The 13,347-nt window shown below is 47.4% G+C and overlaps 1 protein-coding gene across 2 annotated transcripts; it reads left to right on the top strand.

The window, feature by feature from the left end:
* The first annotated feature begins 6,576 nt into the window (after positions 1 to 6,576).
* Positions 6,577 to 12,958, top strand: LOC308591744 (cadherin-1-like). 2 transcript variants are annotated; one of them, XM_081202649.1, is made up of 9 exons: positions 6,579 to 6,698; positions 7,806 to 7,952; positions 8,148 to 8,291; positions 8,797 to 8,941; positions 9,350 to 9,525; positions 10,340 to 10,423; positions 11,861 to 12,003; positions 12,088 to 12,226; positions 12,692 to 12,958. In XM_081202649.1, the coding sequence occupies exons 1-9, from the start codon at positions 6,648 to 6,650 to the stop codon at positions 12,776 to 12,778; spliced, it is 1,116 nt and encodes a 371-aa protein (XP_081058775.1). In that variant the 5' UTR covers positions 6,579 to 6,647; the 3' UTR covers positions 12,779 to 12,958. The 2 variants fall into 2 exon arrangements, with proteins under 2 accessions (XP_081058776.1, XP_081058775.1); XM_081202650.1 differs by lacking the exon at positions 12,088 to 12,226 and having other exon boundaries at positions 6,577 to 6,698.
* The last annotated feature ends 389 nt before the right edge of the window (positions 12,959 to 13,347 follow it).

The raw sequence follows: 13,347 nt of genomic DNA on the forward strand, positions 1-13,347 counted from the left end.
TATCCTGATGGAGCTCAGCTTTCATCAGGTTGCTACCTGCCAACTATATTTCCAGAGAAAGCATCCGACTTCCTCTCCCACACCTTCTGATCTGCATTTCCTTGTCCATGAAAGCAGGCTGGATGGGCCGGAATGCAAACAGAAGGTGCTTCTTTCTCCCCTCAGCAGGCCAGAGGGAGCGGTTTCGGTTGTTTTGTATGCAATCCCTCCCTTCCCCCACCAGGGCCTGTCCGTTGGTTCATGAGTGATTCCATCCCTTTGGCATTTGCAAACGCAGCCTTGATCTCCTTTTGCTCACAGCCCACGAGTCGGCTGTTCGTTCCGGCTCATCCATGCATGGCTGGCAGGATAAGCTGGGAGGTTTCCAGGTCCCTTTCCTCCCAACCCCCACTGGGCCACTGCAAGGCCTCCATGCAGCCGCCAACTAAATGTCCTTCAGGTGCTTCGGACTACAACTCCCATCAGCCCCAGTCAGTATGGCCACATGATGCTAACGGGAACAGCTGCATTGGCAGGGGCTGGTGGAAGTTGTAGTCCAAAACATCTGGAGGGAAAGGCTGCTTTGATGACAGGGTTGAACTGCAGTCTCAACATGAAGGTGGGAGCCAGTGTGGTGTAGTGGTTAGAGCATTGGATTAGGACTTGGGAGACCGGGGTACAAATCTCCACTTGGCCATGAAGCTTACCATGTGACCTTGGGCAAGTCCTTGCTACAGGCATCCCTCTTTCAACCAACCTTTCAAAAATCCTTATCCCAGTGGTTATCTGTCCTCGATCTGAACTGATGCTGTTATTTTAAACTGTATAGTTATTGTTGCTTTTAAAAATTCCTTTAATATGCAATTGTTTTTGACTGTCAATTCACCCTGGAAATAGCAATGAGGTCCTTACCCTTGGACGTGCCTGGTTATTATCATTTGCAGTAGTAGTATTAAAATTATTTATTTTCTTATTACCCACCCTTCACCAGCACTGTGAGATGTTTTAGTTATGTCCAATAACTTGGAGAAGACACTCTGAAGCTTCCCATTCTCCCTGCTCTCTCCCCCAGCCTTGCTCTGTATAGTGACTGAGGCAGCTTGCACTTAAAGCTAAAAATTATAGAAATCATAGAATTGTTAAGTTGGAAGGGTTCCTGAGGGTCATCTAGTCCAACCCCCTGCAATGCAGGAAACCTTTGCCCAATGTGGGGCTTGAACCCACAACCCTGAGATTAAGAGTCTCATGCTTTACTGACTGAGCTATCTTTGATGATGATGATGATGATGATGATGATGATGATGATGATATTCTTACCCAGTCTTCACCATGATATTCCAGGAGGGTTAAAGGTAAAGGTAAAGGGACCCCTGACCATTAGGTCCAGTCGTGGCCGACTCTGGGATTGCAGCACTCATCTTGCTTTACTGGCCGAGGGAGCCGGCGTACAGCTTCCGGGTCATGTGGCCAGCATGACTAAGCCGCTTCTGGCAAACCAGAGCAGTGCATGGAAACGCCGTTTACCTTCCCACCGGAGCGGTACCTATTTATCTACTTGCACTTTGACATGCTTTCGAACTGCTAGGTTGGCAGGAGCAGGAACCAAGCAACGGGAGCTCACCCCGTCGCGGGGATTCAAACCGCCAACCTTCTGATCGGCAAGTCCTAGGCTCTGTGGTTTAACCCACAGCGCCACCCGTGTCCCTTTCCAGGAGGGTTAGAACAACTTAAAATAAGTTAAGGCAACTGCGCTCAAGAGCTAAGGTGGGTCCTAAAACTTGTATCCTCAACCGGTAGCTTGGCCAGTGAGCTGCATCTTCAGTACAGGAGGAAAGCTGCATAAAGGTGGTGCCAGGTGGGGAGGGATTTCCACAGCTTTGGGGCTGCCATAAAGAACTGGGCGGGTGATGGAACTACCAAGAGGCCCCCCCCCCGCCAATCTTAATGTCCAAGAGGGTGCAAATATAAGGTGGCTGTGCTTCAGATACTGGAGCCTAAGTCGCTGAGGGCTAAATAAGGGAACGAACTGCTTCCACATAACGGCATTAGCAGGTAAATGGATCAGGCAGACCTGGAACTGCAATTTCATTTGTGCAAAGCCAAACCCTCTTCGCCCCTCCTGGTATCATGCATGGTGAATAGCGAGCGGGGTCACTCACTGCCCCCATCTCCTTCTTTTATCACAAGTGCATTTTCAGCCTCTGTGATATGTTCTGAAGGAGTGAGGTCTGTGGCAAGTCTTTGCACAGCCAAGCCATCTGCTTCCCATCTTGGAGAGCAATTGGGCTCCAAAGGACAGTACGTGGGGGGGGGGGTTAATTTAAAAAACACACACCAAAACACCAAAAACTTATTGTATTTATATCTCACCTATTTCTCTAGGGAGGTTAAGGTAGTATAAACCTTTTAAGTGGGGATGTTTATCCCAGTCTGCATCTCTACTGGAACTATTTTTAAACACGGAATTGTGTTGTTGTTTTTTAAATGTGCATTGTTTTATGTAGGGAACTGTTCTGTTTGTTTTGTAATTGTATGTTTTATTGTTGCGAGGCAACTTGGAGCCTTGTGGTAAAGGACGGTCAAGAAATCGAATTAATTAATTAAATACTGTTGTTGTTGTAAGGCGGGGAAATACAATTAATATGCTTTGCCATTGGAATTTGATCCATAAAACAAAAACCAACCCCCCCCCACCCATACATAGAGATACTAGGTTATTGCAGGAGACTCCAAGGCCCAGCAGACCTTCTGAGGAAGAGCAGACTGAGAGAAAAACTCTTTGACATACTTTGTCTTTTCTTGTTGAATGTTCCTAGGAATAGTAGAAAGATAAGAAACAAAGGTTTGGGGAACAGATATCACAAATGGAGAGAGATCCGTTGGAATGTAATGTTAAAGTGCTGTCTAAAATGTATAAGTTATTATTGGACTGGGAAACAAAGGATGGGCAAGTAAAATCTTCAGTGATACATTGGGCAATAGATATTGGTTATAATATAGATATGGAAGCATGGGAACAATTGTGGAACACGCATATAAAATTTACAGCATGCTATGGTTTCAGAGAAAACTATATGAAAATGTTATATAGAATGTATCTAACACTGAGTAAACTGGCAAAAATATATAAATCAAAATCAAATAAGTGTTGGAAATGCAAAGAGAAAGAAGGTACTTTCTATCATATGTGGTGGTCCTGGCTAAAGCTTGCTGGGAAATGATATATAATGAATTGAAAAAGATGTTTAAAATAACATTTGTAAAAATAAAATAAAAACAGAAGCTTTCCTTCTGGGAATTATAGGGGTCGAACTACCTAAACAGTATAGAAATTTATTTATGTATGCGACTACAGCGGCAAGAATGTTATTAGCCCAAAAATGGAAAGAAGAAGTCCCAATGAAAGACGACTGGATACAAAAACTCATGGGCTATGCAGAAATGGCAAAACTTACTGGAAAAATAAGAAATCAAGACAACAAACTTTTTATAAAAGAATGGAAATGGTTTACTGAATATGTACAAATAAATTGCATACAAATAAGGACATTGGCAGGATTATTGTAATGACCTGCAGCTTCATAAGAGTAAATAATTCAAGCAGATGAATAAAAGAATCAGAATATGCAGGAAATAATAAATAGAAATTTAAGGAACCATAGAAAGAGGAGGAAGTCGAGTTTTGAAATGTTAAAATATTAAAATGCCTGTAAAACTATTGAAATGTATATAACTGAAAATTACAAAAAAAATAATTAAATGTTCCTGGGAATAGTGTGGGATCATCCCCTATTCAATCTGCCTCATCTGTGACTCAACAAAGGAGTCACAGGAGAAGATGTTCAACTGAACAGAGTTATCCTTCCCTCTCCTTCCCTTCCTTCCTCTCTGTCTCTCCTCCTTCCTCCTCTTTTTCCAAATTTGATGCCCCGCCTGGATTTCCTCTCTGGTCAGCGTGAAGAAACCTCCAGGAACAAAGAAGTCTAATAAAAGGATGTACCCACATTTTTTGAAAAGTATAATTTATGGAACATAATTTATTCAATTTACAGTATATGGGATTATTATTTACCTCATATATCTGAAATTTGTCCTACAGTGTGGAATGGGTTTCTGTTGCTTAAGCTTACCGTAATTTGTTCCCACATATCGTAACACATTATTAGTAACTTCTTAGGATTAGCTCCAAGACTCCCTATTCCCCCCCTCAAATTTATCTAATTCTAATTTAAGCATTGATAAAGCTTTCCATTAATTAGATTACATGCATACCATATAACCAGCACAGACGCTTAATAAATCCCCAGTAACCCTTCATACGTGGGCTTAGATGTAGTGCAATTGCTAATGGTTACAGGGAAAGGGGGGAGAATAGGGGAACAAGAGGCAACCTCAATTTGCTCTCCTATGAATGTGAATAGGGTTTTAATTCATGTCGTTTGTGCGGACAGAGGCCTAATGAAAGGTGATGACAGGCACAGCATCTCTTCCTGGTTTTGGTATAACAATTATTTCTGATGTGGACCAAGCACTTTGGAAGGATACCACTCCTCAAAACGTCATTTAACAGCAAAATTAAAGAAGGCATTAAAGTCTCCTGAAAAGCTTTATCAAAAGCGCTACCAAAGCCGTCTGGTCCTGGTGTTGCTTTATGCCCCATTTGAATTCCTGAGTGATGTTGGATCTTGAGTGTAAGTACCAGCTTATTTTTTGCTAATGGCATGTCTTCATTGGCAGACATTGCTTGGCATATTTCGTCAGTGGCGTATCTCAAGTTCCACTGGCCTTGGGAGGCTTCTGACAAATCCTATGGCCACTTGGCCAGCAAAACCGAAGTAAATGATTTGGAATTTTGCTTGTTCTTCTACTTCCTCTTTCCTTTCATGCCTCTTAATTTATAAGCATAAGAGAAAGGACTGCTCCTTCTAAAATCTTCATAAAAATGTGGAGAAAATTGTAGGACCAATAAATAATAACAATTTAATCTTTATTACACTTACACCCTGCCTTTCTTTCAATTCTTCTTCTTTATTCCATTACTATTTAAAATTAAGATGACAGGAATAATAATAATACCTTACTTGTTTTGCATTGGCCTGGAGAAGTGCTTCCACCAGATCACCCAGTCTGGGGTCTTTTACTTAAATACCACTCTGGTGGTCAAAGTGGGTGAGTAAGTAGAGGCTGAAACCTTTCTGTATACTCACAGTGCCCTCTTGTGGTGGCCAAGTGCAGCGCTTCTGCCAACCATGTTAGCTTGAAACCAGTTTATAATATAAAGCAACAAACCTCGTTCAGAAGTTGAATGGTGGGCAGCCGTTCTTTGTGCACCGATGTGGAAAACCTCTGCTGCTGCTATCTGCACATCAGCTTGCTGTTAACAACTTCATGGAGAAATCTCTGCTATGGGGATTTAAAGACAACGTCAAGACAAATGAGGACCAGATCCTGGTTAGTCTTTCGATATAATACAGTGGTGCTCATGTGTGAGTGTCTGCCTCCTTCTACTTACTCTTGCAGCACTTTCTCATGTTCCAGGAGAGCACCTTCCTCCAGGGCTAGGGTCTCGGTCACAGGAGGGTAAAAAGCCTTTACCAAGACACTTAGCCCAGAGGGCAGAGTTCCATAGGTCCAGCAGACAGAATCTGTCTAGGTCCAACATGCGATGTAGAAGCAAAGTCAGGAAATGGTCCACAGGGAGTTCAGGGGGGGTGGGGGTGCCAAAGCCAGGAACAAGGAGCCAGAGATCTGTGTTATTTCTGGCAACTGAAAGGCTCAAAGGGCAGGAGAGGGGTCTTATATACTCTGGCCTCCTAAACCACTCTCTAACCACAAATGCTGGCAGTGAAGGAGCATCAAGGCTTTCACATTCACAAGTAGACTGGGGGCCTGGTTCTATAAAGGCAAGCTGTATCGTTGCTCTTCAATCTGGACCAAAAGCTTTTGGCACCGGTGCTCTTGAGGACTGGGGCGGGGCAGGGGGCGCTTTCACCTCTTCTGACGGCTCCAAGGGTTCTTAAGCAGGTATCTCACCAGGGGCCCTCCTCATCACTTGTTCCAGGAGCCTCTGCCTGCTCCTCAAGGCCCTCAACCTGTGGGGCACCTGGTTTGCCTTCTGAGGAAGCTATGTCTGCCATGAGGTCAGGACTAGGCATGGCACTCTCCTGCTACTGTGAAAGGGGGACTGGACAGACCCTCCTCTGTTTCTGCACAAGGAAAATGGCTTCCTCTGTTTTCACAACAACACCCTCCTCCGCTCCATGTTTTATTGCAAATTTCTGCTCTGAATCAAAACAAAGGGCAAAAGGCCATAAAACTGAGCTCTGATATTCGAAAGAGCTTCAGAGGCTTGAGTCCTGAGAATACCTGCTCCCAAATGAACCCTTACCCTGCCAGAATAAATGAGACTTGCACAATGGAGGGCAGTGCCACCTGCGAGAGATGTTCCTAGGGCACAAGCACACGCCCTTCACTTGGTCCCACATGCTGAATCAACTGTGGCCTGCTTCCATGTGGTGTGTCAAAATACTCCAGGCTTGCCAATTTGCCCTTAACCCTTCCCCCAAAGGGACTTGCCAGGCAGACTTTGCTCTAGCTTAAGTTACCTGGGTTGCCATCCCTTTGCCAGAGTTTTGCAGAAGGCAAGGAGCAAGAGCTGAAGCAGGACAATGTGCTTCTTTAGGGTCAGCCTCCTGCTCTTCCTGGTTCTTCACTCTCAGGTAGGATTGTCCTCCAAAGAGCAAGCGAAGCGGGGCAAGTATCTTTGGTGTTGTAGAAGGATCTTCTTGGCATTAATGGTGGAGGGGCTGGGTTAAGTGTTTTGTAGGTGCAGAAGAGGTACCAACACATGAACCCACTTGATCACACCAGGCCAGGCTCTTCGTCCAACTAGTGTTTATTAGTAGCAATTCCCCAAGGCTCCAGGCAGTGATTTTGCTGTGCTGCTGAAACCAGAAATCCTTAAGGATGGCAGCGGCTGGGTTTGAATCTGGGAATTCCTGCATGCAAAGTACAGGTGCTGTCCCCCAGCTGTGTTGCCATGGCCTTGTGGAAGAGCTGGGGTGTGGGGATAAAGATGAAGAGGAGCATGAACAGAGTGTGGGGGAGATGTGACCACCGAGTGAGCATGGGAAGGTTACTGGGCTGAGGAAGGTTTCATAATATTGGGCTTGTGTCTCTCTACACTGTACTCTGCTGGCAGCATAGTTGTTCAAAGCAAATAGGTTTCGAGAAAATAAGAGCAGTTGACAATGTTCCAAACTAATGTTGAATCAGCAAACATGCATTTCCTTTAAAAACAACCACCAGGGAGCACAAACCTTTAAACTGTAAACAGGGACCTTGAATCTTCCATGGGCTGCAAAGCATCTAGCCTTGGAGAGGGATCAGATAACACAAATAAGGCTAGCCCAAGGGGTCAACAAGATGTTGGCCATGGGTGTGGGAGCCGTGGCAAGGCCTCTTGGCCCATCTCTCCTTTATCAGCTCTACCCTTGAATACTGCTCAATAGAGGCTGCAAAACAGACTGGTTGCTACCTGTGGCAGGAAGTGAAAGGACTTCAGGTAAATAACAATAATGCAAACCCAATACTGACATTTAAGATAGAAGGAAGATACTCTTGACATAGAGGTGTGTCCAGATTCCAGGACGTGTCTTCCTTCACATGTTCCAGGATGGAATTCTGAGGTCCAGCACTGTCCTGTCCCGAGATCCCTACAAATCTTAAGGAGTGCCAAACTTGTCTTCACATAGAAGACGCCATGGGATTGGGCTCTGAATGAGGGTTTTTTTAAAAAATAATGCAACTCTCTTTCCCCCTTGCAGGTCTCATTCCTATTTGCTTGGGCAGAAGTGCTGACCTTTCCAGAATCCAGACTTGATCTGAAGAGGCAGAAAAGGGATTTGCAACTTCTGCCTCCAATATTGGTCATGGAGAATGGCATCGGTCCCTACCCCAAGCGTCTGCTGCAGGTATAGACAGAGAGGGCAACTGCCTCTTTCTCTTCATGTGCCTTGAACAGCTCAGAACCACTATGCTTGGAGGACTTCTTTTCCTCCTATGAACCTGCTCAGAATCCCTCTCTGTGTTCTACCTCTGAGGGAGGCATAGAGGGAGGCAACAAGAAAACAGACCTTCTCAGTTTTGACATGTTCATTTGCTACCAGGCAGGTAAAGATGGCATGACTTTCTACAGTGTCACTGGGACTGGTGCAGACAGACCTCCTCAAGGTATCTTCATCCTTGAAAGAGAGACAGGCTGGCTGATGGTGACCATGCCATTGGACAGAGAGACCAAAGACAAATACATTGTAAGTCCCTTTGTGCTAGCTTCTGCCACCCTGGAACCTCCCAGCACCTCTTAAAACTGCCTTTGCCAACCTGGTGCCTTCCAGATCCTTTGGACTACTGCTGCCATCAGCCCAAGCATCATATAGCTGTGCTGGCTGGAGCTGATGGGACTCGTAGTTCAAAACTGCTGGAGAGCACCAGGTTGAGGAAGGCTGCTACGTGTTATGGGGCAGGGAAAGAGTGGAAATCACATGTTTGCTGCTGCTTTATGTCAGCTTTTGGGGAATCCCCGGGAAGCAATAGTATTAGCAACCATTATTTATGGGAAGGAGGAGAAAGTTCAGCTTAGTTTCATTTCTGAATTCTCAGCATACAGTATCTAAATACTTTTTAGCCCCTAATGTAAATTCCTGGGTGCTCTCGGTGTGAAGAGAAGGGCAGCTCTACACTCTTGTGGGAAGGTGTCTGGGAGGGTGAGAGGCAGCTTTGGGGAGTGTCTCAATTGCTACCCTGCTTGCTCTGCAGCTCTTTCTTCACGCTGTAAGTGCAACTGGGCAGCCTGTGGGGAACCGCACAGAGATCGTCATCAAGGTGCTTGATCAGAATGACAACAAGCCCCGTTTTACCCAGAGCATCTTCCATGGCTCCATAGCAGAAGGAGCCCCGCCAGGTACGTGTCTGTCTGTCTGGTTGCACATGCATGAACGAACTGACTGTATGGAAACCCCTAATATTTGCCTCTGAATGCCCATATCCTTTGGCCATTCTTTATGGAAGGAGAACCCACAGGGGGAGGGGGTATAATATTGTGTGCAAAACCCAGGCCCCTAACTGTGCTTTTTTCTACCTGTATGGCCTGGGCAGTCACTACTGAGCCCACCATAACTTGCGGACTGGCATAAAGGCAGTGCAGATCGCACCCAGCTGCTGCAGTTTGCAGAGGCTAAGAGGTAATTTTGGAGCTGTCTGGGGCAGAGTCAATTTGACCTCCAAGCTGGGATGATCTGGCTATGTTGCGGGTATGTGTGTGATGCACTTCAGAAGCTGAACTTTGGACCTTTGTGGCACACGCACCCAGGTACCTTTGTGACACAAGTATCAGCCACTGACATGGATGACGCTGTGAATTCCTACAATGGGGTAATCACCTACTCCCTCGCTATCCAGACCCCCACAAAGCCACAGAGCCAAATGTTTGCCATCGATAATAAAACAGGGGTCATCAGCTTGAACAAACCAGGACTTGACAGAACGGTAAGTGGCTGGGTCCTGGCTGTGTAGGGAGAGGGCATGATTAATGATGCTAATTTCCCCTTTGAGGCAACCCTTGGCTCTGCTGCTGTGCTTTACTCCTAGTGGAAACACTGGGCCATAAGGCACTGGTGGATTAGAGGCTAGCTGGGGGGGGGGGGACCAAGCAGGATGGGGAGGGGCTTGCAAGGGATTTCTGAAAGAGAAGAGGGAAGGCTTTGAGTCTGGAGCAGATGAACAGCATGACTGCCGCCTTCCAGTATCTGGAGGGCTGCCCTACAGAAGATGAAGTGGACATAAGCTGTACACATTTAAAGCACATGGCTTCCTCCAAAGAATCCTAGGAACTGCAGTTTGTCAAGGGTGCTGGGAATTGTAGCTCTGTGAGGGGCAAACTACATTTGCCCAAATCCTTTGGGGGAAGTCATGTGCTTTAATGGTATGGTTTGCAAGAATTAAGCATTTTCTTTTCACATTTTCCTAATAATAAGGGTGGTCTACCACAGGCATAGGCAAACTTGGCCCTCCAGATGTTTTTGGTCTACAACTCCCATGATCCCTAGCTAGCAGGACCAGTGGTCAGGGATGATGGGAACTGTAGTCCCAAAACATCTGGAGGGCCGAGTTTGCCTGTGCCTGGTCTAGCATAACAGCTGTGTCCCATTTCAGTTTGCTGTATCTGGAAGTACCCTAGTGAGTTTAAAGTTTCCTCAAGTTACTTGGCCAGTGGGGCTCTCAGGATCTTATACAACACTGCTTTGCCATGTGGTGCTTTGATCCCCTTTGCCCAAATGCTGATGGAATTATTTGTTTACAGGTAACCCCCCAATACACTCTGATCCTGCAGGCTACAGACTGCTTAGGAGAAGGTCTTAGCACTACAGCAACAGCAGTGATCCAAGTAAGGACTGGGAACTCACAAATACTCCCGGGTAACCATGTGACTGCTCCTATATCTTCATTTTTGCTCTTGCTGAGGCATGACAGTATTGCCTATTCTCCCACAAAATGCTTGCTGCATTTTACTCCAGTGAGAAGTCCCAAGAACTTCAAATGCATATTTTACAGATTAGGCTGAGTAGAGGTGGAGATGGAACCCTCCCCCCTTGCCCTGAAATGAATTGGGCCCCTTTCTCATGTTTTCAGGGGGCACCCGGTTGAGCCTGCCCTCATGGCACCAAAAGGGTTAAGACTTTCTGCTGAGTCATGACAGGCAGGCAGCCTGCCAGTGGAAGGCAAGAAGGAAGTGGAGTCAGAAGGGGCTGCATCAGAAATGCCCCAGAATGGATGAGAGAAACCAACTACCACAGAGGGACGGAGGAGGGAGACCCCAGGTGGTGAGAGATCCTAGGACGGTGGGTGGGCTCAGCCCAAGAGAAGGGAAAGCCTTCCTGCTTTGGTGTTTCATTGGGAAACTTGGCAAGGGGGTGGGAATGTATATTTCTGGCAGCTCAAGAAAAACAAGAAGCTTGAATGCCACACTCTTGATTGTCTTGGGGAGTTTCCTGGCATGGGCCAGAAAGTAAAGGAACTCTGTGGCCAGGGATCAAATGTTTAAGAAGGCAGTGAAATAATACATGGGGCAGGAAGGAGAGGGGCCACTGTTCAGTCCCACCTTCTGGGTGGAGAGGGGTCATAACTCAGTGTTCTTAGGTTCATCCCCAACATCTCCAGATAGGGCTAGGAAGGACCTCTGTTTGAAACCCAGGAGTACTGCTCTGCCATGCTTAAGAGCAGAGGAATGCACTTGTCAGGCAGGGCTTCTCTCAAGAGGCTGGTGTTGTAAGGCACCTGCCCAGGCCCATCCTGACGCAGCCAGTGGGGACCACTGCTGACCTTCACTGCCCCTGAACCTCCTCTGCACCTTCATTACTTGCTCACCTGCCCTCTCTGTACAAACAGTGGCAGGCACTATGTCAAGCTGCAGGGCTACAATTTGGGCAAATGAATGGGCAATGTGGACAGCAGCAAGCAAGCAGGGTCTGCCGAGGGCATCTTGTCTTTAACCCCCCCCTCACCCAGGAGCCAGCAGAGTTTGTATTTGAACACACAGCTGGTGGATGGGTGAGAAGTGGGTGGGGTGGGGTCCTCCCTCTCTCCCCACAACCACAACACCCCACAGAAAGCTCCCGTGCACACAGCACCTGGGAGAAAAAGCAAACATTTAAAAACAGGAAAAACTGCTGAGGGCAGCAAGAAAGAGCTTGGAAAATAAGGGCCTGCTGCTGAGGGTGGCAAGGACATCTTCCTTTGGGAATCGATGGACCTAGGAAACTGGGAGGGGGAGGAGCTCATACAGAGGCTTTTGCTCCACCCGGCTCTCCGTTCTGAATCCCAGGTGGCTAGTTCCGATGAGGTCCACCAAGCTTTCCTGACTGTCCACGCACTGAACGTGCTCACCGGCCTCCCTGCCCAAGGCCTGGCCATGCACTTCTCTAAGCTGGAGGACCCCCAACGTCCGTGGGCAGAGCTCATGAGGAGGTAGGAGGGGATGAAGCAAGACAATCTCCCTCCCTCGGTAGGGCTGGGGCCGTTGCAGTTTCAGCCTCATTTATTCCGTTCCAGCAAGACAAACCCTGATGGGCGCTTGGACAGAAACAGCCCGATGCCCAGGGAGCTGAAACCTGGCACCTATAAGCTGCGCTTTGAGACGAGGGAGTACTGGGAGCAACAAGGATACCGCAGCTTCTACCCTTATGTGGAAGTAAGTTTGGTTCCCAGATGAAACTCACACCTGGAAGGGGGGGAAGGCTCCTTCCAACATAGGGAGGACTGATGATGGCAGGGACCACCACTCACTGCCCTTTGAGGGATGTAATTCCTGGCAGGAGAAGCACAACGTTGGAAAATGGGAGAAATCAGCATAAACTTCACATTATGAAGGCTGCACGCTGTGAAGTCCCTCAGAAACCTGCAGGAAGAGGCCCAGGTGGTTGGTAGGAGAGCTAGATGTTGTGCATGGGACATCCCTGAAAGAGCACAAAGCCAGAAGTGTGCGAGGACTGGGCACTAGGGGTGCTCCGGACCAGGCATTTGGGCCCCTGACAAATGTCTTCTCATGGGCTAGGCCCAGTGCAGCGAAGAAAGGATCTCAAACCAAAGAGCACTACCAACCTCCTGCTATTCCCCCCTCCCTTGTCTTTACGCATCCTCTTGTCTCTCTGTTTAGATTGTCTTCACCATCACAGAGGAAGAAAAAGTGCACATCCCCTTGCTGCTCAGCCCCTATTCCTACACCACCTACAGGGGAAGCTAGTGGGAGACCGGCCAGCAGGAGGGGCTGCTTCAGCAAACCGGGGTGCCTGTTCTGAGAGAGATGATGCAGTCCAGCGGATGGAGAGCTGTGGTTGCATCCACGGCCACCTCTGGCCCGAGCCTCAGGCTGGGGGCTTGGCCATGAGCAGCTGCCTGGTAGTAAATGTGAGATTAATCTAAAGACTGATACTTGTAAGCCTCTTGTTTTAAATTGGAGATGCCATGAATTGGGTCTGGGTCCTTGACACACATGTGCTCTACTGATTAGGTAGGGCTCCCTCAGTTGCTGGGGAACATGAGTGGGGAGAGGGCTGCTGCACTCATGTCCTGATTGTGGGCTTCCCAGAGGCATCTGCTTGGCCACTGTGGGGAACAGGATGCTGGACTAGGTAGTCCTTTAGCCTGGATCCAGGAGCCAGGCTCTTCAGAGGTGCTTGAGTGGACGCAACATTGGTGTGGAGGACTTTGGAGGCTCTAGATAAGGTGGGATTAAGGAGTTCAGGGGGTCATTAATCAAGAGGAGGATGCTTTTCAAGTCCCCAAGCTCTGCCTTGATGTGGGTGGGAAAGA

This window comes from Podarcis bocagei, assembly GCF_964188305.1.
Source record: "Podarcis bocagei genome assembly, chromosome: 7".
Taxonomy (NCBI): Eukaryota; Metazoa; Chordata; class Lepidosauria; order Squamata; family Lacertidae; genus Podarcis; species Podarcis bocagei.

What these genes read in the sequence shown, in the direction of transcription:
- LOC308591744 (XM_081202649.1), top strand. Translation starts at nt 6,648, where the DNA reads ATGTGCTTCTTTAGGGTCAGCCTCCTGCTCTTCCTGGTTCTTCACTCT. An exon ending in AACCAGGACTTGACAGAACG is followed by an intron (nt 9,526 to 10,339) that starts GTAAGTGGCTGG and finishes ATTTGTTTACAG; the next exon opens with GTAACCCCCCAATACACTCT. An exon ending in CAGCAACAGCAGTGATCCAA is followed by an intron (nt 10,424 to 11,860) that starts GTAAGGACTGGG and finishes TCTGAATCCCAG; the next exon opens with GTGGCTAGTTCCGATGAGGT.